General features: G+C 56.5%; 7 protein-coding genes and 1 pseudogene across 8 annotated transcripts; 4 read left to right on the top strand and 4 right to left on the bottom strand.

Moving 5' to 3' along the window:
* Positions 1-104: 104 nt before the first annotated feature.
* Positions 105-2,593, bottom strand: GCG54_00013713 (annotated as a pseudogene). Its single transcript is given in 5 exon segments — positions 105-865; positions 919-1,195; positions 1,525-2,257; positions 2,334-2,434; positions 2,454-2,593. Coding segments are annotated over 5 exon segments (2,012 nt in total).
* A 358-nt stretch (positions 2,594-2,951) lies between these two features.
* Positions 2,952-3,893, top strand: GCG54_00013714 (uncharacterized protein; the record flags this gene model as incomplete). Its single annotated transcript, XM_045413562.1, has 1 exon — positions 2,952-3,893. The coding sequence occupies one exon, from the start codon at positions 2,952-2,954 to the stop codon at positions 3,891-3,893; it is 942 nt and encodes a 313-aa protein (XP_045269633.1).
* A 400-nt stretch (positions 3,894-4,293) lies between these two features.
* Positions 4,294-7,772, bottom strand: GCG54_00013715 (ABC transporter G family member; the record flags this gene model as incomplete). Its single annotated transcript, XM_045413563.1, has 4 exons — positions 4,294-6,977; positions 7,043-7,339; positions 7,405-7,517; positions 7,624-7,772. The coding sequence occupies 4 exons, from the start codon at positions 7,770-7,772 to the stop codon at positions 4,294-4,296; spliced, it is 3,243 nt and encodes a 1,080-aa protein (XP_045269634.1).
* Positions 7,773-9,869: 2,097 nt separating this feature from the next.
* GCG54_00013716 (Elongation factor G) lies at positions 9,870-13,927 on the top strand (the record flags this gene model as incomplete). The annotated part of the gene is made up of 4 exons (XM_045413564.1): positions 9,870-10,386; positions 10,446-11,104; positions 11,370-13,816; positions 13,873-13,927. 4 exons carry the CDS (start codon positions 9,870-9,872, stop codon positions 13,925-13,927), a joined length of 3,678 nt encoding a protein of 1,225 aa, XP_045269635.1.
* Positions 13,928-15,277: 1,350 nt separating this feature from the next.
* Positions 15,278-16,407, bottom strand: GCG54_00013717 (Homoisocitrate dehydrogenase; the record flags this gene model as incomplete). Its single annotated transcript, XM_045413565.1, has 2 exons — positions 15,278-16,323; positions 16,383-16,407. The coding sequence occupies 2 exons, from the start codon at positions 16,405-16,407 to the stop codon at positions 15,278-15,280; spliced, it is 1,071 nt and encodes a 356-aa protein (XP_045269636.1).
* Positions 16,408-19,967: 3,560 nt separating this feature from the next.
* On the top strand, positions 19,968-21,885 carry GCG54_00013718 (uncharacterized protein; the record flags this gene model as incomplete). The annotated part of the gene is made up of 2 exons (XM_045413566.1): positions 19,968-20,058; positions 20,228-21,885. The coding sequence occupies 2 exons, from the start codon at positions 19,968-19,970 to the stop codon at positions 21,883-21,885; spliced, it is 1,749 nt and encodes a 582-aa protein (XP_045269637.1).
* A 523-nt stretch (positions 21,886-22,408) lies between these two features.
* On the bottom strand, positions 22,409-22,897 carry GCG54_00013719 (37S ribosomal protein S8; the record flags this gene model as incomplete). The annotated part of the gene is made up of 1 exon (XM_045413567.1): positions 22,409-22,897. The coding sequence occupies one exon, from the start codon at positions 22,895-22,897 to the stop codon at positions 22,409-22,411; it is 489 nt and encodes a 162-aa protein (XP_045269638.1).
* Positions 22,898-23,951: 1,054 nt separating this feature from the next.
* Positions 23,952-25,482, top strand: GCG54_00013720 (uncharacterized protein; the record flags this gene model as incomplete). Its single annotated transcript, XM_045413568.1, has 3 exons — positions 23,952-23,989; positions 24,096-24,262; positions 24,320-25,482. The coding sequence occupies 3 exons, from the start codon at positions 23,952-23,954 to the stop codon at positions 25,480-25,482; spliced, it is 1,368 nt and encodes a 455-aa protein (XP_045269639.1).
* Between the last annotated feature and the right edge of the window lie 2,380 nt (positions 25,483-27,862).

A 27,862-nucleotide genomic window follows, 5' to 3' on the forward strand; every position in this document is an offset into this window, starting at 1 on the left:
CGGCCCGATCGACGATGATTGGACTGTTTCCCTACCCGAGCTGGCGACGTTGCCGAAACTTCGGCTACGCGACGGATCAACATCATCTAGCTTTTCAGAGAGCCTCATGTCTTTCTCCTCTTGGCGGCAGTGCTGCTCCTGGTACTCCTAGTACTGGCGCGATCCGAGATCGCACGGACCGAGGTATTGTAGCTCGTCTCCGAGGCAGCGCCGTCACCACCCTCACTGTCACTTGCGGAGTCGTCATCAGAGTCAGCATCCAGCGGGATCATATCGTCCGAGGCTTCACCGGCGTCTTCAGACGCCTCGGCCAAGGACTTGTCGCCCTCGGCCTTACCGTCTTCGGATCCGAAACCCTCAAACTCATCGTCCTCCTCCTCCTCTTCCTCGTCATCGCTGTCACCAGCGACAGTGGAAGGGCCCATCGAAGTATCAGGCATGCTCTCAGCATTCTCAGCATCATCCCGCTTTCGCTTCAGAGGCATCTCTCCGAGTCTACCGCCGCGACCCTCCACTGCCTCACCCGCCTCGGCATCGTCATCCACTGGCGCAGGAGTGAACCAGGGAATCTTGCCGCGCATGAAATCGTTGAGGATCATCTTGGCGACACCATCCACGTCAGGCTCTCCCTTGCGGAGGAGACGACCGCTCTTTCGGGCAATCATCTCGAGGAACTCGGTGTGGTTCTTCCATCCCTTGAGTTCGTAAGTCCTCTCCATGTGGTGAGGCTTCACCTTGGCGAGTACGGCAGGGATGTATTGTTCAGGGTGCTCGACGTTCTCGACACGCACAACACCACGCAGAAGCAGGTCCTGAGGCGTGTCCGTCTGAGAAGGCGGGACGATACCAGGGCAGTCAATGAGGTCTGGGTTTGTTAGCTGATGCACATTAACATCGAAAAGGGCGAACGCGACTTACAGATCTTCTTGGTGAGAGTGATGTATTGCCAGACCTTGGTCTCGCCAGGAATTGGCGCAACGTTGGCGACCTTCTTCTTTCTCAAGGTGTTGACAATACTGCTCTTGCCGACGTTGGGATAGCCGATGAGTCCGACAGAGATCTGCTTGCGCTCGCTGTGGAGCTTGGCGTACTGTCTGAGCAGCTCAATCAAACTTCCCTTGCCGAAGGGGTTGGTAATGCTAGAGTGCATGGCGAGTGTGGGCCTGACCTTGGAGAAGTATCGCACCCAACGAGCCTGTGTCCTGTTAGTTTCCGCTTAAGAAAACAAATGACACAGTCATATGTGATGATATGTATGCTTCGCTACTAAGAAAACCGCCACATCGAGGCTCGGAAGAGCACTAGCAGAGTTCAACTCAAAGTGATGCAATTTCATCTCATGATGGGAAATCCAAAACGGACCCCATCAGCCCTGATCCAAGGACCAGGACAGCGAGACGACCCTTGATATTCCCAGCGTGTAACGGAGAACCTTCCATTGAGGGCAACAGAGTGCGAAAGGATTCCTGACAAAACGACTGGGGTCTGAAGGAAAGGTAGGAAAAGAAGGAGACAAAAACTTACAGCAACGCTGGTAGGCACCAAGTCGGTCTTATTCAAGACGAAGATGAGGTGCTTGTGAGGAGCCTCCTCTGAGAGGTATTTCTCAACACTCTTGCAGCGCGTGCCCAGAGGGTCGCGAGCGTCAAGGACGTGGATGACAACGTCGGAAGAATCCAACACGCGGTACAGCTCGTTCCAGATACGCTTGCTCTGTCCCTTGTTGAAGATGGGCTCGATCGACATGGTAACGTGACCCTCGTCCTCGCCGTCCGCCGAAGGTCCCGAGTTTCCACTGAGCAGCTTGGCCTGCTCGAGGCGCTCGTTGTAGGTGTCCAAGCTCTTGTCCGCGTCGTCCATCAAGTCCGTGATGGTGCCCGAGCTGATCTTGACACGCTTCCTCTGCGCCTTGGGGCCGAACGTGCTGCCGAATGATGATGTCTCAATCGTCATCTTGGCCTGGTGCTTCTTGAGGCCGTTGGTCTCGCCTTCCTTGATGAGAGACATGGGAAGCTTGTTGCTCTTCAGGAGGACCGAGTACGGGTCGGCAGCCTTCTCCGCCATGGCACTGCGAAACGCTGTCAAGCTCTCTTGGGAGATGACTCGAGTGTTGTTGAACCACTTGCGATTCGGCTCGATCCGGGCGTTGGGAACTTCGCGGCTCTGGAACGACGCGGCCTTGGTGATCTCACCGTCGGCATTGCGCTGCGCCTTTCCATCCTTGAGGATATTCAATTGGCGCACCCTCTTGGCAGAGCTGCAAATATACGTTAGGGTCGCGTCCAATGGGGCCAAAAGCCATGTTCCTGAAGCAGGAAGGTGAACATGCTTACCGGTAGAAATTTTCGCCCTTGGTCTTGACATTGCCCATGCCATCGCCGGTCTTGCCCTGGCGAACCTTTCGGTTCGCCTCTTTCTTGCCGGTTCCCATCTTCTTGTGACCGCGAACTCACCCAGTCGTAAAATTGAAAGAGAAGAGGGAGGAAGACTGGGCAGGAGTTGAAGTCGGTGAGTTGTAAAGGAAGTTTGAGAGAGGGAGGTTGGAGCTCGCGCAAAAGAAGAAGTTCTCTGCGCACTGGTGGGGTCCTGGCATTTTTTTAGTGGAGTTACTGAAATTTTTGGAGACTTCGGGTCAAGCACGCGCCGTGACCCCGACAAGCCAATCAAAACTCCGATTCATCTCTCCCCACTGTAATTGGCACATTCACGCCCCGGTGTCATCTCTTACTGGTGCTGCTCACCAGCTGGCAGACGGGGAATGACCACCCATCTGCCCCTCTAGTCAAGCCACTGGTGTGTTTCTATCAAACCCTGGACAATCGAGAATTTCTCAGGTCCATGATCCTACCACCACAGCAGGTCACCTCAAGCTGCGAGCCGACTCCATTGCCAACGCCGTCAATCTCCTCACAGTCGGTGCCATTCGGTTGGTCGAAGCCGACTAGGCCAAAATGTCATCACGATGCGCCTGCGCGCGCCTGGCACGGCTCCCCGTCGCCGCTGGATCCAGCATGAACCTCACACGACCCTTCTCGGCCACGACTGCGAACCTCAAAGTGCCGCCCGAATCCCCCGAATGGATCCAGGTCCCGGTACCGCCTCAATCTCAGTCCTCTGAGCAGAAGCTCAAGGTCATGAGGGGAACCCTCCCCGTGCCCCGCGACCCCTTCCCGCGCAAGGAGGGGGACCGCAAGGTTAAGCCCGAATACCTCGAACAAACGGCCCCGACACCCTCGAACGAAGCATCCCAGAGGCCTGTCGAGCCAGGCTCTCGCCGAGAGCACCGCCGACTCATGGCTGATAGCCGTCGCGAGAACCTCAAAACCGCCCTCAAGGGACTCTACCAGCGCAAGAAGACCACCGTCGACGCCATAGCAGCCACTTCGAGGCAGCGTCGACTTGACAACACACGCGCAGCCAAGGCCCCCGAGCGTGAGGACGACCGTCTCACCCGTAGCTCAGTTCTGTCATCTCTCAAGACTACAATGTCTGTGGAGCTTGATCCTCACCGTTACGAGCGTGCCGAGGCGAGCAAGGCCAAGACCGCCGCCCTCGCTCAGCAGAAGACCGATGCGAAACGGGATGCGCTTATGGAATTGTACATCAACGCCTCCAACTTCATCGTCACCGAGGAGGAACTGAACGATGAGCTGGACAGGCTGTTCGCCGAGGACTTCTGGAAGCGCCAGGGCCAGTCTATGGTCATGGACCAGGAGAATGCTTGGGACGTCTGGGGAGCGCCCCCAACGGTGCAGACCATGTTGGAGGAAATGTTCAAGAGAGAGACGAACGCCATCGACTCGCAGCAGACCGAAGGGAGCAGGTCCGTCAACAGACAGAAGACAATTGCCGAGGAGTTGACCGGTGGCAAGATGAAGGGTTCAGATTACTGAAGAGCCGGCTCAGCTGGCGGGTCGTACACAAATTACGTTTTAGCCCTGTAGAATCTCACATCTTCAGTTGTGGTGGCTTGAACCGGACAGCATCGGCATGTCACGCCTGGGTGCAAAGTCGGCCCGGGTGCATTCAACTTGTACTACCATAGATTCTTTGTAGCATTACAAAAAGCCATCGATATCAAACTAACACGACATAAATGTCCTCCAACGCCAAAGAACCCCATATGCACATTGGCAGTTTTTTTGCCAGTCGAAATAGAAACTGTTGTATGTGTCTGCGGGATCTCTATGAAAACGACCGGAGCCGCCACGTTCTTGATGTCGGCGGCCTTGATGCTCCATAATCGTACACTCGTATACCAAAGGTGCTTTTGCCGCCAGCAGGCATGGCCTGTTACCTCTTCTCAACGAGAAGGATGTGCATGGCAGCATAAGCAAGGATGATGAAGACGACTCCAAAGACACCGAGGCTAATAACGTCGGTCCAGAGAGCATCATTGTTGAATCCGAAGGAGCTGAGAATGGCAGCTCCAGGGACAGTGATGTCTAGTCCGTACTTCTTGTCCACCAATGTGAGTTGGAGGACTTCGTTGACTATGAGAGACTCGAAGCCGTAGTGGAAAATGGACAGAGTCTGAAGCCAGATAGCGGCCTTGGGAATAGCGTTGTGGTTGAGCAGCAGGCCAGCAAAGAGCAAGCTGAACAGCATGACCAAGCTGCCAATCAAGTTAGCCACTCCGCCATCCTTGCAGATGATGCCGATGAACAAGCAGATTGCGGCAGCAGCCAAGTTGAAGAGGACCAGGACGAGGATGAACTTGAAGAAATGGCCGGCTTCAGGGACCAAGCCAGTCATTGGGTAAATGATGGCACCCATGAGAAGGGGAGGGATGATTCTCAAGGGGACGATGTCGAACAGAAGCTTGGCCGCAAAGTATGTGATGGGATGATAGTAGCCGTTGGCTCGCTCGCGCACGAACAAGAGTCTCTCGGTGGCAAAGACGTTCAAGCTCGTGAGTGTGCTGAACCCGAAAAGAGCCAAGAGGAAGAAGAAAAGACCCAAGCGGTTTTGGAATCCGGGAATATCGTCAGTCAAGCCGTAAAACAGGTATCCCGACAGGACCGCGAGAAGGATGGCGATGGCGTAGTGCGTCAACATTAGAATCGGGTTTCTGTAGAGGTTCTTCCAGGTTCTGTTGGAGAGTATGATGAATTGGCGACCAAGACCGACCCGAGCATAACCCTTGCCGATAGCGCTGATGTTGATGTTAGGGCCCTCTGGGTTGTATCCGTTCGCATTCTGTCCGTTGGCGCCTCGGGCAGCTGAAATCGATTGCTGGATCTCATCGTGTGTCGAACCAGCGATATCCGACTCCGCAAAGGATCTGATCAACATGTCCAGATCGGTACCGATATAGGCAGCAGGGGGGAGATCATGGGGATCCTCAACGTTGATCGTGGGAACAAAGCCAGCAGGTTGGTTCTGTAGCTTGTAAGATCCAACATCCTCACCGCCAGCGTCGGAGGAGGCCGCTGTGTCGACGGTGTTCTTGCGACGCGTGTAGAGCTCCCGCTCCTGACGAATCCTGACCGAGTCGCGGCGGCTGTTCTTTGGGCGCGAAGTGGAAGATTCGACACCACTGTCCTCAGCAATGCTTCCAGGGATGCTCGCGATGGACTTAACAGCAGTAGTGCTGCTGGGTCCCAGGCTGGCGACTTCCGCGTTGAGGGTGCCATCATCCTCTGACGTAGTAGATCCGGCATGCATCGTGAGGTCGACTAGGTAGTCTGCAATGTTGAAACCGGGAGGGCATGAGTATCCAATGCGGTCGAAGTAGCCCTGGCATTGCGAAAAGGGGCCGGAGTAGACTGCGCCTCCGCGCGCCAGCAAGATGAGTCGGTCGAAAAGCGCCACAATGTTGGATCGCGGCTGGTGAATCGTGAAAACAACGGTTCGCTTGTAGTTCTTGGCCAAGGTGACCAGGCACTCGATGACGTTGAAGGCATTGTAGGCGTCGAGACCGCTAGTAGGCTCATCCAAGAACAGGATCGAGGGGCTGGTGACAAGTTCACAGGCGATACCAACTCTGCGTTTCTCTCCGCCAGAGATACCTCGGCCCTTGCCTTCCTCAGAGCCAATCAGCGAATCACGAATGTGGTAGATTCCGAGTTGCTTCTCGACTTCGAAGACGCGCTGTTCCTTGGCGGTTCGACCCATATTGCGAGGTAAACGGAGAAGCGCGCTGTTGAGAATAGTCTCATGCACCGTGAGGGTGGGCAACATCGTGTCCTCCTGGTCGACGAATCCAATGACATTCTTGTAGTCCGTGTCGTTTACCTTCTCGCCGTTGACGAAGAAGTCGCCAGAAATGTTACCGCGTTTGTTTTTCCGAGCCAGAATATCAAGGAATGTAGTCTTTCCAGCACCCGATGCACCCATGATGGCGGTGACCTCTCCGGGATGGGCCATGCCTTGGATGTTGTTCAAGATCCTCTTGCCGTTGAGCTCGTAGGCAACATTCTCGAAGTACAGAGAGGCGGGCTTGTGGTTGGTCATAAGCTTCAAGCTCTCATCATCCGAGTCATCCAAGGCGATAGCACCATAGTTGAACTGCCTTCTAGACAGGTACCAGGTGAGAAGAATGATGGCAACGACAAACAGGGAGCATGCCGCGATGATGCTGGCGATAAGTGGAGTGTTGATCTTCTTGACGGGGCGCTCGTAGCCAGGGACCTCGGTGTGATACAGACACTCGCCGGAACGGCAAGTGAGCTGGATGCTGCTGTCGCCGATCAGCTGAAGGATGAGATCGTCCATTGCGGGCTCTTTAAACGCGCAGTTGTTGATCCCTCCATTCTTTTGAAGACACTCAAACTCGGCGGGGCCCTTGATCTCCTCGACGAGGAAGTCGCTAATGTCGACGGAACCATTTTCGCCACAAAGCATTCGCTCGGAGATGCAATTGCACTCGATCTTGTTGCACTTGTAATCGGTGCTATTCTGGCTCTCGTTGATATCGGCCTTGGACGAGCACTCGGTCAAATGGCAGTAGAAGGACTCGCGCTCGTCAACCCAGACTGAGGATGGTTAGCAACAGTTGTTGACTCGGAGCTTGAAGCGCAAGGACTCGGCTCGGACTTACACTGGAAGTCACAGTTACCCTCCTCTTTCTTACAAGTGAAGGTAACCTGAGGTCGCTTGTCGCCCAGAAGGTCGGTAATCTTCTTGTTGGTGACATCACAGATCTGGTAGTTGTGGTTAATGACCTCGCCATTCTGGTAGCACACGCCACCCTCTTGAGAGGGCATTAGAGCGTTACACGCCTGGTTACTCGTGCAGACGTTGCAGTTGATGCCGGTCCAGCCGTCGTCGCATTCGCAAAGGTCGCCAGATCGTCGTGGCCTGTCCGTGTTGTCGCCACGGGAGAGGGAACCGCAAACTGTCGGGGTTGTCAGTGATGCGCTTCGCTTGTGCGACAAAGCGGTTCAGAAGTGGGCGGCGTACGTGGTTCGAGGCAGTCATCACCGCCAAAACCTTCGGGACAGTTGCATTTGCCTGTATAGTCATTGCAGCCGGCGAACTGGGTGCACTTGTGGGCGGGGAGGAGACAGTTGAAGCTGCGCGCAACGTTGTCAGCCTTGGGGTCATGGTCGCAATCCCGACAGCGGTTCGAAGTGCCAATAGCGGATTCGACAAGGTCGCGAGAGGCGAGATGGAACTCACCAGGGAGGGCAGTTGTCGGGACGATCGTCGAGCAGCGTCAGCTGAGCTCGCAGCATGTCGGCGGTAGAATAGTTACGCTGGGCCATGGCGAGTGTTGGAAGACATGCCAGGGCCCCGATGAGGAGGCTCCTCAGGCTTGGAGGAGCCATGATGGGCGTTTCGACGGAGAGACGACGCCGCACCGATAAGCGGACGAAAGAGCGGGCTCGGGGTTATCGTCGATGGTGAAGGCGACTAAAGGAAACAGACGATGTCAGAAGAGAAAAGGGAACATGAAGGTTAGCAAACGGAGTGATGGATGAATAGCAGCAGAGCGGCGGATGGCGAAGAAGCTCTGGCTCGGGTTGACTGCGGTGGCAGGAAGAAGAGAGCGGAAGATAGGTAGGCAGGCAGGTAGGTAGATGGGCAGATAGACGACGTACCTGTGACCTTGTGGCACCGCAGTCCAAGCTGGCCGAGTGACGGAGCCGGTACCTTGCTGAAGGAGGAAGCTGGGGTAGGTCCCCAAGAAGGTCTTAGGTCGTGGGTGTTGTAGTGTAGGCGACGAGAGTACGTACACACGGCCGATAATAACCCGCGTGCCCGCTTGGCTCCCACGTCCCACGTTCCGCCGCCCAGCAACGCGCCGCACACCTCAGTTACAGCGACCTGGACACCTGTACGGTGGCGTCACAGTGGACACGTCTACCCCACTGCGCCTGTCGGAAACACGCACCAGCGTCCCGTGGGGTGGCTGAACTCCAACAAGTGCTCCCACATGGAAGTACAACCACAACGCAACAGAGTTCGGGTGTCTGGTCTTGGTTGCTTGCGCTGTTTTCCGCTGCCCGCTCAGGCAACCAGCTGCGTGGGACGGGACGGCGGGCAGACTGACGCTAAGAATAACCCCCAACAATCTGTCTGTCTGTACCTGTCTTTGAGAGAGGGAGACTAGGAACAGGGAACACGCCAGGAGCCAGATCCATGAGCATTACACTCTTGCTAACATCTACCCGCTCATCTGGCGGCGAATTGCCCATTGAAACGACGCCTCGCAATGAATCCGGTCCTAAGCGCAAAGTAAGCCACATGTTGACAAGACAAGCACAGAACATTACGCAGTCCATCTGACATGCTAATCTTCAGCCCACACATGCCCAAGGTAGGGCATCTGTCCCGCCATGTCAACGACTCGTACCTCTAAGAAAAGAACAGCGTGTCTTGGCTGCGACATGGCCAGCGTCTTCTCGCGGATAAACACAATACATAGTCAACATCCAGGACAGGACCCCGCCCTCTCAAAATCATGCTTTCTGTGACGACTGACACTGCCGCCAGATCCTGGGCGGATTCGGGAGCTGGGGAAGTGTGGAGAAGCCTCACAACAAGGATGTCTGGATCCCACCCGACCGTCCGCCAATGTGGTTTGTAACTGAAGAAGAAGTGAAGAGCATGGCCAAGTGTCAGGCCAACTCAAACAGTTGTTACTTCAGCCACGACTCAACATTGCAATCAGAGGACTGGTCTCGTGCGCAGTAGCCCATCTAAGCCACAGCCGAGGCACTCGAATTCCCCTGTGGGATGTTTCTAGTGGGCTTGCAAGCATTCTACATCGGTGAAATCCAAAGGCGCCATGACAGAGGTTTACAATCCGACTTACCGTCTTGCAGTCCGCTGTCATCAAAAGGTTGGTAAAATGAAACCAATTCGAGTCGGCCATAGACGCTTTATCTCTTTTTTTTTTTTTTTTTGTGACTCGGGTCTCGTGGGCATCTGGCGGAAAGTGACTCCGGCAGGTCAGAGCTCCAAGCCCACGCAGTCTGATCTTGCTCAAGCTGCTGTACCAATGCAACCCTGGCTCGGATCTGAATACCCATTTCCAAACTCTCTTAGGGGAACCGATCCGTCTGTTCCTCTGCCCTTGGACCCTCCGGCTGGTTTCTTAGTGCTGCCGGTTCCTATGCGCGCCTGGCGCCCTGTTGACGGGTCGTTGTCATGCATTAGACTGCGGGAGGAGGGCGCTGGTGTCTGACATGTCGCCCGTGCTCTCAGAATTCACACGCAACACCCGATACGTACTCCCACGTTAAAAGGTCGAAGCGGTCTTCAAAGTTACCGCCAGCAACTGTTTGAGAACCTCGAATTCGGTCTCCGTAAGGCCTTGGCGTTGTGTCAATCCAATTCTACGCCGTGATTTCGTCTACCGAAACCGTCCTCACTACTGCCCATCGAGTTGTCAATTGCTCCCTACAGCGGAATCCTCCAACATGGTCCGAATTGCGGCCTTCGAGGTGGAGCAATGGATGGACGAGTATGAGACTACCCCAGGATGCCTCAACATCGCCGAAACCTGCGCCGCCTCCGTCTCCGTGGATGAGTTGATGGGACTCTCCGAGGACAAGAGCGCTCCAGGCCCGATCGACTTCTCCACCAAGCTCGTCTACGGACCCATCCGCGGCTCTGATCCCCTCCGACAACGAGTCGCGGAATTGTGCGGCAGTGATGGTTCGGGCGACCGAAGTATTCTTGAACAGGACGATGTTCTCATCACCCAAGGCGCTATTGGAGCCAACTTCCTGTTGCTCTACACTCTCGTCAACCCCGGCGACCACGTCATCTGTGTGTATCCCACGTATCAACAGCTCTATGGCGTTCCCGAGAGTCTGGGTGCGGACGTCTCACTATGGAGACTGAAGGGGGAGAATGGCTTCGTTCCGGATGTCAAAGAACTCGAGGGTCTCGTCAAGTCCAACACTAAGGCATTCCTCCCTCTCGTCCTCTGCGGTTTTATTGACTAATAGTATTGCAGATGATAATCATCAACAACCCAAATAACCCCACAGGAGCACCAATCCCCACCACAGTGCTCAAGGACATCGTCGCCTTTGCCAAAACTCACAACCTCATCCTCTTTTCAGACGAGGTTTACCGCCCGCTTTTTCACAATTTCTTCGAGGATGGCTCCGAAGTGCCGCCCCCGGTCACCACTTTTGGCTACGAAAAGGTTATTGTCACAGGTTCCATGTCCAAGTCTTATGCGTTGGCTGGCATCCGGATCGGCTGGATCGCATCAAAAGACAAGGGCCTTATCCAGGCAATCGCTTCAGCAAGAGACTACACCACCATCAGCGTGTCCCAGATAGATGATCAGATCGCTTCCTATGCGCTTTCACGGCCAGTTTGGAAGCCGTTGCTAAAGCGTAACGTCGCGCTCGCTAACACGAACAAGGCGTTGCTAGAAGCCTTCATCGAAAAGCATAAGAACGTCTGCTCCTGGGTCAAGCCCAAGGCGGGAACCACGGCATTTGTCCAATTCACCCATGGTGGAAAGCCGGTAGATGATGTTAAGTTTTGCCTGGATGTTCTCAACAAAACGAAGGTGTTCTTCGTACCTGGGTCCAGATGCTTCGGGGATGGGAAGGACTTCCCGGGCTATGTCCGCATTGGCTATGTGTGCCACACGGAGGTGCTCAAGGAAGCTCTGGAGAAGCTCGAGAAATACGTCAAGGCCAATCTTTCATAGCCGAGAAACATCAAAATCCGCAAGACAATGCATTTCAGAAAAGGAAAAGAATGCCAATTGTGAATACCACCAAATGCCTGACCCGTCGCCGTTGAACCGGCCGGCGTAATCCCGCAGCAGCCATTCGTCCAGCTCCGGGAACGCCCCACTTCTCCACGAAAACACGTGCCGTCGCGGCCGGCGCGAATTCGGACCCCTGCAAAAAAAAAGTTTCGCATGCATTGTGTGGGAGTGCAAAAAAAAGTGCGCTATCAGACCATCCTGTCTCCAATGGGTCCCATCTCCCTCTTTTCGTAGTTCTACCTACTCCATTCTTTCCCTTCTGTATACGCCGCATACGCTTTTGGTCACGATGAGGGCTCCCAGGGCCGTCAGAGTGCCGAATGGCGGCCTCTTTACAGGCGCAAAGCCTTCGAGTCGGCCTTTCAGCATCGCCGTCAACGTGAAGGCTGCTGCTCCTGCCGCCGCCACCACCCAAGCGACCCCGGCATCATGGAAGCTCGCAAGGCGTGCGTTCTCCACGACCCCCCGCGTGCGATCTGCCGCTGAGGAGGCCCTGAAGCTGGCCCAGGAGAATGCCGCCGCCCTGACCCCCGAGGTCGTCGCCGCCAAGATGAGCCCCGAGGAGGCCCAGCGTCTCTCCCGCGTGCGCAATATCGGTATCGCCGCCCACATCGACTCCGGAAAGACGACATGTACCGAGCGAGTTCTCTTCTACTCTGGCAAGATCAAGGCTATCCACGAGGTCCGCGGAAAGGACTCCGTCGGCGCCAAGATGGACTCTATGGATCTCGAGAGAGAAAAAGGCATCACCATCCAGTCTGCGGCCACCTTCGCCGACTGGACTAAGAAGGAAAACGGAAAAGACGAAACATACCACATCAACATCATCGATACCCCCGGTCACATTGACTTCACTATCGAGGTCGAGCGCGCCCTGCGTGTTCTCGACGGTGCCGTCATGATTCTCTGCGCCGTCAGTGGTGTCCAGTCCCAGACCATCACCGTCGACCGTCAGATGAAGCGCTACAACGTCCCCCGCATCAGCTTTGTGAACAAGATGGACCGTATGGGTGCCAACCCCTGGAAGGCCGTCGAGCAGATCAACAAGAAGCTCAAGATCCCCGCCGCCGCGATCCAGGTCCCCATCGGTGCCGAGAACGAGTTCCAGGGCGTCATTGACATCATCGAGAAGAAGGCTTACTACTTTGAGGGCCCCCGTGGCACCCAGGTCAAGGTCGCTGATCTCCCCAACGGCTACGCCGACATCGTCGAGGAGAAGCGCCAGGAACTCATTGAGAAGCTTGCCGATGTCGACGACGAGATTGCCGAGATCTTCCTCGAGGAGCAGACCCCGACCATTCCCCAGATCAAGGCCGCCATCCGCCGTGCTACCATCGCCCTGAAGTTCTCCCCCGTCATGATGGGTTCCGCCCTCGCCGACAAGGGTATCCAGACCGTCCTTGACGCCGTCTGTGACTACCTGCCCAACCCCTCCGAGGTCGAGAACAAGGCTCTGGACAGGAAGCGCGACGAGACCGAGGTCAAGCTGGTGCCCTACAACTCGCTCCCCTTCGTCGGACTCGCCTTCAAGCTCGAGGAGAACAACTACGGCCAGCTCACCTACATCCGCGTCTACCAGGGCAAGCTCCGCAAGGGATCCTACCTGTTCAACTCCCGCACCGACAAGAAGGTTCGCATCCCCCGCATCGTCCGCATGCACTCCAACGAGATGGAGGACGTCAACGAGATCGGCGCCGGCGAGATCTGTGCCGTCTTCGGTGTCGACTGCGCCTCCGGCGACACCTTCACCGACGGAAACCTGCCCTACACCATGTCCTCCATGTTCGTCCCCGACGCCGTCATGTCGCTGTCCATTAAGCCCAAGCGCACCAGCGACGCCGACAACTTCTCCAAGGCCATGAACCGTTTCCAGCGCGAGGACCCCACCTTCCGTCTGCACGTCGACGAGGAGTCCGAGGAGACCATCATCTCCGGCATGGGCGAACTGCATCTCGAGATTTACGTCGAGCGTCTCCGCCGCGAGTACAAAGTCGACTGCGAGACCGGCAAGCCCCGCGTCTCGTACCGCGAGACCATCTCCCGCAGGACCGACTACGACTTCCTCTTCAAGAGACAGTCTGGTGGCCCTGGTGACTACGCCCGTGTCGCTGGTTGGATCGAGCCCTTCGAGGACCCCGAGAAGAACTTCTTCGAGACCCAGGTCGTTGGTGGCACCATTCCCGACAAGTTCCTTTCCGCTTGTGGCAAGGGCTTCGAGGAGGTCACCGAGAGGGGTCCCCTCCTCGGCCACAGGGTCATTGGTACCAAGATGATTGTCAACGACGGTTCCACCCACGTTACCGATTCCTCCGATCACGCCTTCAGCCTGGCCACCCAGATGGCTTTCCGCAAGGCCTTCGACGAGGCCGGTGGCCAGGTCCTCGAGCCCCTGATGAAGACCACCATCACCGCCCCCAACGAGTTCCAGGGTAACATCATCATGCTCATGAACAAGCGCAACGCCACCATCCACGACACCGAGGTTGGCACCGAAGACTTCACTCTCATCGCCGACTGCAGTCTCAACGCCATGTTCGGCTTCAGCTCTCAGCTCCGTGCCGCCACCCAGGGCAAGGGCGAGTTCTCCATGGAGTTCAGCCACTACGCCGCTGCTCCTCCCCACCTCCAGTACGTCTTCTTGCTCACCTGATGTTTGTGTATCATGCATGCTAACAATCCCGCAGAAAGGAGCTCATTGCCAACTACCAGAAGGAGTTGGCTGCCAAGCGCACCAAGTAAGCCACATAGGCTACCCCCACTGGGGTCTTGTATCAAATCCGTGGCCCGTTTGTGGCATCACGTCGTGTATCAACAGCGGACTGCCGCTCGGCGTCATGAGCTCGCCGAGAAGGGCCGGTCGTATGTCGCCTATTTGAGCGGCGTACATACATGTATATCTATCTAATGTCATACACCAGGAATGTAGAGTCTGGACGAAAATCACCCTGAAGCCTTGAATAGAGAGGCTTGCGGGGGTACGTGATTCATGATAGAAACTAGACTTTGAAGAAATACAGACCTCGTCTCTCCCAAAGTGCATTTCCATGCAACCGTCCCCATCATATCTCCGTTTTCGTCTTGTGCTTTTATCAATCCTAGCAATATGGCGACTCTGGGGGACGTTAACGTCGAGGGCTGATGAAAAGGGGCCTTTTTGGAGGAAGCTTTCTGCAGCTATTGGTGTCGACACTCTAAGAGAGCGAAACTACTGTTGTCTGCGTGAAGAGGATGTGATAGGGTTTATTGTTATTGGCGATAGACTTCGGGCTGTTGTCCCTCCCAACTTTCTCCCGGCTGCCATGACATACTCCAGCGAACGATCCCCAGGATCCTCAGCGGAAATGCTAAACTTCAAGCGATACTCAAACATTTTGCACAATCATCCTCTTGCTCGGGCCCCTTGAAACACGGCTTGATGCTCTGCTTGGACGCATACTGTCTGCCTCCGTTGATTGCCATGTGTATACGTAGGGTGTTGGACGTCGATCACGCTTGGTACTGGGATGACCAAAGCAGCTCAACCCGAAGCAGTTGTTTGCTTTTCTCGTTGCTTTCTCGGTTGTCGCATACGTGGGTGTCGGTGTTGGAACTGCTTCAATCTTCTCTGGCTCTGGCATCGAAGCTGATTCTTGTGGAGCTTGATGGTGTCGAGATGGCTTCAGTGGGGCTTTTTGCTTGAGCCAGTCGGCCAGCCGGTGGTGAGTCTTGGCATTTTCGCCGTTGTCGGTGTCTAATGCCAGAGAGCTCCGGCTCTGGGGCTGAGACGAGGGAGGGATAGGGATGATGGAAGCGTAAGAGGCCACGAAGCTCATGCTAGTGGCGATGGCTGGCATTTGTAGGGTTGCTGGGAGGAATTTCTGGGCGATGACCCTTTGGACAGCGTGTTTAAGCAGGAGCATGCGCGCAAGGTCTACGGAAGAGAAATTTCACTCATTGCACGGCAGGAAAGAGCGATGAATACCCAGAGTTGCTAGGTCAAACAAGTACTTTTAGTAATATGGTAGGTATCAAAGACGCAGCTGCCTGCGCCGACTGCCATATCCAGTCACGGAAGTTGCCTCATTCCAAATTTTATCCCGACACGATACCTTACATTCTACGGAGAACGTCGGCGACGACCTCACTAGTCTTGGCAGAGCCACCGAGATCGGGGGTGAGTAGCTTGCCTTCCTCCAAGTTGGCGTCAACAGCAGCGTAGATCTTGGCGGCGGCAGCCTCCTCGTTGAGGAACTCAAGCATCACAGCAGCGCTGCGAAGGGTGGCGATGGGGTTGGCGATGTCCATGCCCTGGATGTCAGGGGCAGAGCCGTGGCAGGGCTCGCCCATGGCGAAACCCTCGCCGACGTTGGCGCTGGGGACGAGACCAAGAGAACCGACGAGGGCGGCGGCGCCGTCAGAGAGGATGTCGCCGTACAGGTTGGGGGCGACGATGACGTCGTAGTCCTCGGGCTGGCGGAAGAGCTTGTAGACCATGGAGTCGACAATCTGCTCCTCAACGTTGACGCTGGAGAACTTGGGGTTGGCAAGGGCCTGCTTGGCGGTCTGGCGGAAGAGGCCGTCGGTCTGGGAGAGGACGTTGGACTTGTGGGTGATGGTGACGAGGGGGCTGCTGTGGATGCTGGAGGCACCGGTGGCGCGGACGTTCTGGCGGCGGAGGGCAATCTCACCGGCCATGGCGGCGATGCGGTGGGAGGCGTTCTCGCTGATGCGCTTGATGGCCTCGGCAATCTTGCCGTTGGGGCCGTCGTAGGTCTTCTCCTCCTTGACGTACAGGTCCTCGGTGTTCTCGCGGACGATGACCATGTCGATCAGCTTGCGGTCGGTGGAGACGGACTTGACGGGGCGGACGTTGGCGTAGAGGTCGAGCTTCTTGCGCAGGCCGACGATGGGGGAGGAGTAGCCCTTGCGCGGGGTAGTGGGGGAGGAGACGGCTCCGAAGAGGGCGCCATCGCACTCGTTCTTGAGGATCTCGACGGTCTTGTCGGGGAGGGCGGCGCCCGTCTGCTCGAAGGTCTCGAAACCGGCCTTGAGGTCGGTGAACTCGAACTTGAGGCCGAGGGAAGCGGGGAGGGCCTCGAGGATGCGGCGGCCGGCGGGGATGACCTCCTTGCCGATGCCGTCACCGGGGATCAGGCCTGGGAAATGTTAAGTAAATGCGGATTTGGTCAATTGAGTTTTCCCAAAGGTGTCCTACCGATTCTGAGAGTTCTAACAGACATGATGGGCTTCAATTGGCGGCCAGCGGGTGGATTGTCTTCTGGTTGAAGGATACGAAGCCCGACTCATTCACAGCCGAGACGCAAAAAAAGTAACCTGCATGGACGGTCGATATCGGAGGTCGGGCCAGCCACACCGAGGGCCGTTCGGCGAGCGACCAACGGGCGGCCGTTATTCTTGGAGCAGGGTCCAACACATCGGAGCTTTCGAACCGCGGCTACTTCCGCGCCATTGCGTCAGGTTCTTTGAAGGTGACCTTTTTGTTGGTCCTCTCCAGCGCTGCAACGAGGCGCATGATTCGCTTTCGTATCTCATCTTGGACAGCGGGTTTACGGTGGTATTGGACGGTCTGATGTCGGCCGTAGATGCGCTGTTCGCCCTGTATTGCCAGAAAGCGAGCTTCAGCGATTGAGTGAGTGCCTATTTGATTTCCGGAATGCTACCCATCCCCGCGGCACGCCCTGGGTACTCGGGCCACAGTCCTTCAGCATTAGCCGGCCCTACGATCTACCTCCTCATCAACGAACTTGCCCTAAGGGTACAAATGCACGGCACAGTAGTGCATCCGTACGGTGCCTGGTCGGGTCAGGTCAGGCCGCGAGCAGCAATGAGCATGGAGCGAGTCAATTGACGCAGCACAGCAAACTTGGGGCCTCACAGACGGAAATTATATGGGCAAGGTTGTCGCCGGTTGGCGGCCGAGGGGATGTGACGACCCCTGAGAGACTCCCCACATTCTTCGCTTCTAGCGTGTTGGAGAACAGAGGGAACAGCGCGGGCGTGCCGGGATTGAAGAGCTTCCAGAGAGCTTCCAGAGCATTGCGAGAGGGGAAGCTCTTCCCTCCCGAGGTGGGAAATGGAAGGCAAAAAGGGGGCCGTGCTGCAGACCGGAGTCGCGTTCCAGATACATGACTTTTTCTTCGATCTTCTTTTTTGCGTGATCCCAAGGATGATTGATTGTCATTTTCTTTGATCTTTGTCTCTTATTGTCAAACGGTGGAGGGCTCAGTTGCCAGAGCAGCCGGATAAGCTAGGGATAAAGCAAGCCTCTTGAGTAAACAAGAACGCCAACCTTTTTTTTCTTTTTTCTTTCCCTCCCTCCGTTGAGCCGTGTTTCGCGTCGCTCCTGCCCGTTGCCCCTTTTCTGAATAATGCATATTCTGATAAACGGGTTAAGCGGCAAGAGGCGGTAAGCTCGCAGTCCAGCAGACGCACTAATGCACAGCGGATGAGAAGAAGAGAGACTGTGAAACAGGAGACCGTGCATTGGAGCTATACCTAGCTTTCCCACTAGGTAATGAAAAAAANGTGAAACAGGAGACCGTGCATTGGAGCTATACCTAGCTTTCCCACTAGGTAATGAAAAAAAAAATCAAATGGACCTGAGAGAGAGAAAGAAAGCTCGCCCGGCGGAGTTCATGTCCATCACCTCAGAGACCGTTTGTAGGCGTGCTTCACTTTTGATAAGCTACAAGAGCTACCGCTGTAAGTTGTCAGCGCCGTCTCGTCATTGCGCCCGGTTGGCGGCATCCGACGGCTGCCAACCTGACATTGCTACCGAATTTCCCCTTTTTGTCGATCCTGCCGCGCCCAACAGTCAGGCACTAGCTGCAGATGCAGCTGCAGCTGCGGACTAAACCGCGGCGACGGCGGCATCGCACGGCCTGGGACAGCAGACAGACACGACAGAGTCCCTGAACACTTCAGGTGAGAGCAGAGAGAGGTAGGAGGGGCATTTTCCTACACGGGCAAGCACCACCAAGCCAAGGGATAGAGGGGAACGGAGTCTGGAGGGATGAATGGATGGAAAAGGGGGTCCGGCTGCCAACAGTGAGCTGTGAGGTTGTGTTTGACTTGTGATGTGTCTTTAAAAGTACTCGCGTAAGGTAATGAGTACCTCATATTGTTGGCATCCTGGGACCTATCACCGCCCACCCCTCAGTGTTTTTCATGTGTCAAATGACAATTCTTCAAAAAGGGAGGCCTGGGGGAGACCCTCGCTGACCAAGAGGCACTGGCTGTTAATGAGCAGCTTCCAGAACCATGTTCGACGACCCTGGGCCAATGGATCTCCCATTTGAGGCCCTGCAGGCATTTCGACAAGCGAGAGCAGCCGGAATGGCCAGTGGATGCCCGCCGTTGGAGCTCCTGCATGTTCTTTCTTGGGACTGGGAGGCTGGGAACGCGCACCGCGGCGTTGCAGTGAACGCGAACCATCCGTCTGGCTGGCTGTGTTAGCTGTGTAAGGTAGGCAGTGTACATGATGCATACAGGCATAAACTGCATATGCCACCAGTCCTTACATAAACGCGTCGCCAACACCACCCACCCACCGCCTCATGTTGAAGACGAGCTAACTCTGTGACAGTGAGCTGGCGTCGGGTCGGTTTGGCAGTGTAGCAGCGAATGAGCATGTGCATGTATGGGAACCCCTGAATGCTCGCGCACACCCCTCACAACGCCGCCCCCTCCCCCTAATGCTAGAGTGTACCTTGCTCTGTGACTCGGTATTAGTGTACAACTCTCCTTCTTGGTGATGAGGTATCTATCCCAAAGTTAAGCAGATAGTAAGTACATGACGCCGAGGATCGAGCAGGCCCTACACGAGCAGACCGCGGTGGTCTGGTGCGTTCGAATTGGCAAATAGTGGCCTCCCGCGTGGTGGGCTTTTTGATCGATCCAATCCCTTCTGATTATGATTATGGGATTATGGGGTGGCCGTAATTTAAATGCTAGCCCTGATGAACAAGCAACCTCACCTGTCCCCTTCTCGAACCACCCGCACCCACGAGTATCCGTACCGCACCTCACACACCCTGACCGTGGCCGTTCCATTTTCTCCTCTGTTCGCACCGAACCTAGGAGACCACAGACCCGACGGGACCTGAACCAAGTGGACGGACAAACCGCCCACCGAGGGGAGACGGGACTGGAACTACTGGACACCAAACACCAGACGAGAGAGACTCTGACTGAGACAACCCAACCACACACGCACCACTTGCAGCACACAACACCACAGCACTCCCCCCAGACATCGAGACAAGACAGCTTTCGCAATCTTCCTCTTCAACAGATCATGCATTTAGCATAGCACCTCGCTGCTCTCCCGTCTCTCACCCGCCTACAACTCCACACAAACCCAGCTCGAAATACCCACAACGCTGCTGATCATCCATCGTCTGTCTGCCTGCCTGCCTCGCCTCGCTGCACTGACACCGCCGCCCCCGAATCCAATCCTGCCCTTCTCTCCCACTTTCTCCCTCCCACTCAGCCCCCAAACCCACGACTTCGAAAGCTCACACGTCGTGACCGCTGCCCGACTTCGAAGCCTGCTTTCGCCTTCCTCCGCAGATACGAACCTGACTCGGCATGCGCCTGCGTGCTGGAAACACTCCAGCGCCGAGTTCCTCCTTATAGCCCTTGAGCATCTTGCGCCGCGCCTTCTTCGCCCAACATATCGCCCAACGAGATACTCGTCGCAACTCCAACCTCCCTTACAGCTTCCACCGAAAGTTTAGCAGAGTACCTCGTCGCAAGGCAGCGACCCGACACCGTCGCCATGTCCGCAGTCAAGAACTTGCGGGCAATGTTCGAGCAGAAACAGGACGCGAGCCCGCCAGATCGAGGCAGATCGCCTGGACTTTCTTCCAGTAAGTGCTGCCTACCAGTCTTCTTCTCTCGTTTGCCCTGCACAGCTGCACTCCGATGCTCCAGCTTGCAAGTCGCCCCCGCAGCATTATCCGCTATGAATTGCACCCATATTGTCTTCTTGTAATCGCGTCCCGTTCTGAAGCTTTGCTAACCGCATCACCCTCCCAGACGGCACCGAAACCCCTCCGCCTTCAGCCCGCCCTCTCTCCAAGATTCGCACCAGCTTCGTAGCCGTCGAAAAAGACGGCAGAGTCGGACTTCGCCGAGACCCCAGCAATGAGTCGAGCTTGTCTCAGCGGCGCCTGAGCAGCCACACCGAGGGAGAGGCGTCTGTCTCTGGCCAATCCGATAAGACAATGGCCACTGAGGAGACTTCCGGCGGCTTCAAGGCCAGTGTTGTCAGCGAGACCATCCCCGAGTCTCCTCGCCGCCCTGACGCGACGAAGGGCTCTCCCCAAGCTGCCACCCGAAGCCTCGGCGCCGTGACCGACAAGCCAAGCCACAATCCCGACAAGCACGTCGACATCGAGACGCCCACGCCCGAGCTTCTACCCGGAGACCCGACCGAGAAGACCCCCTCCGCACCTACCAACGGCACAGCAGCAGCTGCCGCCGACACGGCGAAGCCGGCCGCCAAGGCTAAAAGCACCGCAAAGCCTGCCCCGAAGAGCCTCGCGCCCCCTGCGGCAATCAAGGCGAGGTCGAAGACCCCCACGAGGTCTCCAACCACCACCAAGGCACCCGCGCTGCCTCAATCCGGCTCGAAGCTGAGCGCCCCCAAGGCAGCCCATGACCCGGCCAAGAAAACCCCCGAGAAGCCGGCAACTAGCACACCAAAGACTGGCGCGAAGACGGTGGGATCAAACAAGAAGCCCGCCCCCGTGAATGTTACCCCGCCGAGCGGCACTGGCTTTGTTAAGCCCAAGGTCAAGTCTCCCACAAGGCCCGTGAGACTTCCGGCGTCCCTCATGGCCCCGACTGCCGCGTCTGTCTCCAAGGTCAAGGGAGAAGCTCCCCGCGAGACCCTCTCTCGCTCCTCCGGCAACCAGGGCCGCCCGGCTAGCAGAGCGAGCGCCGCCGGTGCCGGGCCGCACAAGACTCTGAAGCGCCAGAATTCGGTTATCAACCGGCCCAGGCCCAGCATTGGACCCCCGCCGAAGAAGCCTCTCCAGGATCACCCTATCACCAAGAAGGAGAAGGAGGTCGACGAGAACTTCCTGGCGCGTATGATGCGTCCGACTCAGAGCTCGAGCTCCAAGACCACCGAGAAGGCCCCCGTCACGCCTCCCAGACACCGCAGCTCCACGCAAGGCAGCGGCAAAGCTTCATCCGTCTCGAGAAGCCCGAGAAGAACCATCAAGCGCTCTCCCGAGTCCGTTCGTACAGTAAGCCCCTTCACCAAGAAGGAGACCTCGATTGAGGAGGTAGCGGCCGAAACCGCTCAGGTTGAGACGGTTGAGAAGGTGGCTGAGGTTGTCGACAAGGCCGAGGAGCCCGTCGAGGTCAAGCCCGAGCCCGAGCAAGTCAAGGCCCCGGTCACACCAGAGCCCATTCCTGAGGAGTCATCTTCGGATAAGACCTCTGACCCCGAGCCCAGTGCTGCCGTTACGTCTGGATCCGACGGCGTCAACGAGGATCGCCCCGAGTCTCCCGAATTCGATGAGCTCACGCAGCGAGCGGCGAGACTGTCTATTGATGAGGGAGACACCCACGAGCTTAAGAGCCCGGATGAGTTTGAGGAGCTCCTTGAGGAGACCGTCGAGGAGCAGAACGAGGCTCCTGCTTCCAGCGCGGCGACCACAGAAGTCAAGACTGAGACAGCATAAAGAAGCGTGTAGCGTGCTGAAGAGGGGTGGAGGCAAGTGTATAGTTTAGACGATTGGGGTGTACCATGATACCTGACCGACAAAAAGGCGTAAATTTCTTCGTTCGTGAGAGTTTTTTAAGGGGTTCCGGAGCAATAAGTTGGTGTCTGGAGCCCAAGGATTAAGATTAGTTATAGAGAATGAATACCACTCGCAAGCATTTTCACTTCGGCGATTGAAGCTCCTTTTTCTTGTGATGATACTCTTCGGTGCATGTGTACTTTAAGCGTTGTAACAGGACCTGGCCAAAGTGAAGCGTGAAATGGTGTGTTCATGTTTTCTACAAAATACAGATTTTGTACAGTACGTGGAGGACATGTCTCCTAACAGGCGTCTAATCGACCGCTCAGTTGTCCCTTTTTGGTGCCTTTTCCCCAAGACGCCATTTTCAAGGCCATTCGTCCATCCGTTTGCGGACCGAGTCCTCGTCTTCGTCCAAAACCTCATCCGTCATTCTTTTTTTGTTTCCTTTTTCTGTCTTATTTTACCTTGCACGGCATAGGACCATTCCTCCCACTTTCCTAGCCAAAGCCTCCCTCGCCTCCAAAACGCCCCTGTCGGTGGAGATGAACATGCACTCGCCCAACGTCATGCCCTTGATCAGGCCGTCCTTGCTCTGGAACCCTCTAACGACGAGCTCGAGGTCCTTGATGGAGATGTTGACAGGTCGCTTCGGCTTGGTGACCATGCTGATACCCTTGAGGACGGGCTCGTTGTTCCAGTACTTGAGGCCGACCCAGAGGCGGCGGGAGGCCACGTTGGCGGTGGTGATGGGTTCCGGGGGCTCGGACATTTGCTCCGGGGTCGGGGGCGCGGGACCGCCGCGGTAGAGGGAGGAGAGGAAGCCTGCGCGCTGCAGGGCGAGGGCGAGGTTGAGGTTGTGCTTGGAGTTTACGATGGACGTCATGCCGAGGCGGGCGCGGGAGGCATTCTGGAGGTGCGAGCACGCGTTGATTATGTTTGTGAAACCCATCTTGAAGGATGATTTGGGCGAGCACCGGGGCTCGGGTATCGTGGCGAGGTTGCGTCGAGGGGTGAGAGGAGTCCGAAGGGTGCGGTTCTAGGCGGGAACAAGTTAGACGCGATCAAGTTTCCGGGACATCGGTGGGATGTTCTTACGGCGTGAGCCTCAATTGGGGGTGATTGACTGGTTTCTATGTCACCCTTGACCTTGGAAAGGAGCGTGCTGCGCGTGGGGTGGCTCCAAAGATTGCGAATTCCAGACCGTCACCTGACCAAACCGGCGATATGGAAGCTATCGCCAAATTTTTGGAATGCAGCCCGGCCGGTCGTCGAATGATGACTAAGGATTCTGGTCGACGAGTGATGGTCCGTGCCCAACGGTCCAAAAAGCTCCACTTTGAGGAACGTGGGGACCGCAGCCGACTGGGAGTGCTTCTTCTCGCTTTCACCCCGGCCGTCGCGTGTCATTGGCTCTTTCAACCTCCTGTAAGCGCCCGGTTGACCACTCAATGCGACCACCTGCAGGCTCCTCCAGTCGAGCAGCATGCATATAGACGCCGGCACATTGGAGCTATGGGCGGGACAGTGGGATGGTCGCAAGACTCTCTGCTTGGGTCTTTTCTTCTTCTCTCTTGCGACCGAGTACCGAGTGATACAAAAAGCTGACTGGCAGGGCAGAGGGAAGAGAAAGAGGATGGGCCGGTTCCAAGGAGACCTACCTTAATTATCTAGCCCTCACAAACCCTCCTCCCCCTTCTCTCCCCCCGACACTCTTGTCCTCCTTCCGTACAGAGCATGTTTGTGTTGTTCCTTGCAAAATATCCGCAATAAACGTGCCACACCAAACACCACACACGCCTCCCAACGGCAGTCTGTTTCTATTGTCGTCCTGCTGCCGCCCTTGGCCTTTGACCGAGGCGGGGTAATTCCACAGCTTGCGCCGCTCCTGTGCTTCTTACCCTCGCGAGTGGGAGGGAGGGGTTTAGATTGATTGCTCGGCCGATTGCCTTTTCCCAACGACCAGAAAATCTATTCCTGGAAACGCGGGTTCCAACAAAACCAGGATGGCGACCCGGCCGGGCGAGGAGAACGTGGCTACTCTGTGAGTCTGCTCCATCATCTCAGACGCAGGGAAAACAAGAGTAGCAGTGCTGCTTGACTTGAGGGGAAACCAACATCATGGCTGACTGGCCTGTGACGCTTCACAGCTTCGGAGACATTCATTACTTTTACGGCCCGCCGACGAATAACCCCCCTCATCACCGCTTCGATAAGGGTTCCTACGTCTATCTGTTCGAAAACGCGAATGACCGCCGCGCGCGCATTGAGATTGCGAATCACCCAGGCACGGATGATCAAGATGCCTTTGACGGGTGTATGTTGCGCCGCCATGCGCCGCCGTAGCCAGAGAGCTGACAATAGTGGTATCTAGTCCTCGATAAAACGCACGTACAGTACACCTATAATCACCAATGCATGGTAACCCTCACCGTCGGCGAAACGACGGACCAGATGGAGTGGCATCTCCCGACCTACGACCCCCAAAACCAGAACAAGTACCACTACAAGCTTCACTCTCTCGACATCTACTTCTGGAAGCAGGAGGACGCGCTCCAGTTCGTCAATGGCATCCGCAGAGTCCTCCCGCCGGCGCAGGTCGAGATCCTTGACGAGCCGGCGCAGCCATCACACCACCACAGCCATCACCAAGCCGACCCCGTGAGCGCAGTCGTGCAGCAGCTCGAGCACGCCGCGATCTCGGATCCTCACTACGGCAGCCCCCAGCAACCTCAGCAACAAGCGCCCGTCAGTTTCGCGGGGCCCCCAACATCCGCTGTCCCGGCGCAGCAAGAACCTCCAGCAAGCTTCGTGCCGATGGCCTACAACCCCGCCGCGCCCGCCGCGCCCGAGGCAATCAGACACCGAGAAAAGACTCCTCCCCCAGAGGACGGCGGGGTGGACCCTCTGGCGGCCGCAGTCGCATACGACGCCCAGGCTCCCTTCTCTCCCGGCTTCGTCCCGCCCCCGGGTTTCCAATCCGCCCAGGTCGGGGCCACCGGTCTCCCTCCTCCACCCCCGCCGCCGCAGTTCGGCGCGCCCCCGCAACCCGGGCTCCAGCGCGCCGTGACCATGCCCGTACGAGCCGTTCACGGCGGGCTGGCCTCACCGGGATTGGCAAGCCCCTACGGCAGCAACTTTCCCGGCACCCCGGGCCTGCAGCCCCCTCCTCCTCCTCCACCGCCGCAGACAGCGCCGGCCCAGCAGCCTCAGCAACCGCCCCAGCAGCAACAGACCCAGCAGCCGACGCCGCCTCCTCAGACGCCAGGCGCGACGGGCACGCCTCCGGTTGCGAGCCCCGGAGCCACGCCGATCGGGGGGTTTTCGCAGTACTCGTACACGACGCAGCCGCAGTCGCCGGCGGCGGTGGACTACTCGGTGCACCAGCAGCTCTACCGGCCGACGGAGCAGGAGGCGGCCCGGTACAAGGGGTACATGGTCAAGCAGGAGCCGGCGGGCAAGTTAGAGGCGAACGCAGGGCGGCTTGAGAGGGGCGTCACGGGCATGCTGAGGAAGTTTGAGAAGAAGTTCGGATGAGCATGTTCTTGTTGTTTCTTGTTGGAAGGCGAAATATGGTTTCTTGAGTGGTGGATTACTAAGACAGGCTTTTTCTCACGAGATAATCTGATAATTGAGGGCTTTTGATATGAATTCTGCGCGATGAATTTGTTTGATCGCAACGACTTTGCTCACGCTTTACGTCCGGCCAGGCGCGTTGATCGTCATGATGATGCTATGCTTGCACCTAATCTTAAACATCCGTCTTTTCATATTACTTAAGTGGACATGAAGTCTGGAATCGATGCTTACCAGCGTGACCGAGTTTCCTTAGGAAAGGAGGACAGGCATCACATGGCCCTGAGTGCATTCCAAATCATCATGGCCGTGGCTTCGCATGCTACTTCAGGATATGCGATCGTGACAAGACTGAATGTCGTTGTCTACGCCTGGAAACATTACTCAAATCATTTGGGCGGCATGCAACAATGGAGCGCTTCCCTTTGGACAAACAGACTGCGTTATACGTCATGCACGGGTGTCAGCAACAACGTGGTGGCCTGGTAGGATTCGCGACCTTGGGGGCCGGACGTCAAGGACCCGTGGCGCAGTGAGGACGGCTGCATGTTTCTTCTTGCTTCGGCAGATCGTCGTTGGGGCGCTGTGTTGGTTGCTGCGGTGGTGCTTTGTGCTTTGTGCTTGCATGAAGGCGGGCTCAGAGGATTCGCGCTGCAGGCTGCGAAGTGTGGTGGTGATCATCATTCAAAAACACTTCGCATATGACTGAGAGAGTGCACCGTGGGACGACAGCGTCCATCCCGCGTCCAATGAGATTTTGTGTGTTTCGCTGTTCCCCGGGTTGAGAGAGATATGTGCCGTGTGTGCTTCGGGGGCAAGCTTCTTGAAGCTCATCCCAGCTGAGCTGAGACGGAACGTGGGAGTGGCAAGTGTGCACTGCGAGTCTGCGTTGGCTCTGGGACGGTTGGAATGAGGGGCAGTTGGGGTAAACCCGCTGCTCGTATAATTGAAGATTGTGGCACGACGACAGGCCGATTTAACGTTGCGTTGCGCCTGGTTCAATGCGGGACGGATTCCGTGGTGCTGTGTGAAGCGTTGGGGACGGCGCACCAGAGGCCGCCACCGTCAACCAAAATCTCGTTCGACCCGAGGCATGGCCGGCTGCCCTGCGATGAGGTCGATTGAGTGCCAGACTCAAGTATGGACGAAAGTGGGATGCCACCCCGTTCCGCCTATGTCAGCGCTACTCGCGAGGAGCTGCGAATGAGAGGGCACGGCCAGGCGATTGGGCAATTTAAGACGACATGCAGGCAGGTCTTAGACAAGTGCGTCTTGTCTGAGACTTGCATTGAGACCAGCCATCCGTCCCTGAGAGTAGGGCACAGCTTGGAGAACTTGCAGGTTTGGGCATTTGGAGCCAGGATGGAATTCGCAATTGTGTGCGGACATCAGCGCATGGCTGGCAACAGGCACCATGTCGCAAGGATGACTTTGTATGCGCGAGATATCAGAGGCTGGTGATCAAACAGGTCTCTGTTCATACTGCCGTTGGTTGCGATGGGACAGCGCAAAAGCCACAGTGCGATTGGGGAATGAGGCGGTGCGCCTCATGGCGGGGCATCCTTGCTGTCGTCCAGAAGTCTCCTAGGCTCTGCCAACCGGTGTGGTTGGCGGCTACAGGATTGGTTTTTGCACTTTAATCGGGCTGGGGAACCCTGCAACGTCTGTGGGCTGTGGCAGAGCGCATTCTTGGATATCAGTCATGAGAACATGTCGAGAGGGCGGTGGCTGGAGGGTAATGCATCCCAGGCATCAGCGAATGATTCTGGTGTTTGGAGTCTCTTAGAAGTGGGAACATTTCGTTGATGGGTCGTCACTGGGCGGTGATGCTTGTTGCGCTTTGGGTCATGATGTTGCTTGAAATAGTAGCACGGGCAAAACTGGAGACGACCCTGAACGCTCGAGCGCGCTGATGTCCTTCCTCATGTGGGTAACAAGACCGAGGAGAGCAAGACGGCCAGCGGCATGGCGACTTCGTCACTCCTAAAGCGCCACATTGCTGGTCGAGTCGCTACGCGGGAAGTGACAGAAGCGAAATCAGTGTTCTGGAACAGGATAAAGCTGGTATCCGTCACCCTCGAAAACAAAAACTGCCTCGTCGCCAGGAGGAAGACAGTGTTTCGTCTGATGTCACGCGTGGACCCCGTGTCAAGGACGAGATGGGGGTCGCGATGGAGAAGTGACGCTGCGGTGGTCCAAAAGTTTTGGGTCTCGATACTTTGAGGTGAGCGTTTGGACAGAGTGGGATCGAATGGAGCGTTGTAGCGTTGCAGCAGCCAGGACAGCCATGGACCGAGGGGCCGGAGAAGTGGGCAGGGCTGGGTGGTGGTGACCACTGACG

Source organism: Colletotrichum gloeosporioides (assembly GCF_011800055.1).
Source record: "Colletotrichum gloeosporioides strain Lc1 chromosome Unknown consensus_11, whole genome shotgun sequence".
NCBI lineage: Eukaryota > Fungi > Ascomycota > Sordariomycetes > Glomerellales > Glomerellaceae > Colletotrichum > Colletotrichum gloeosporioides.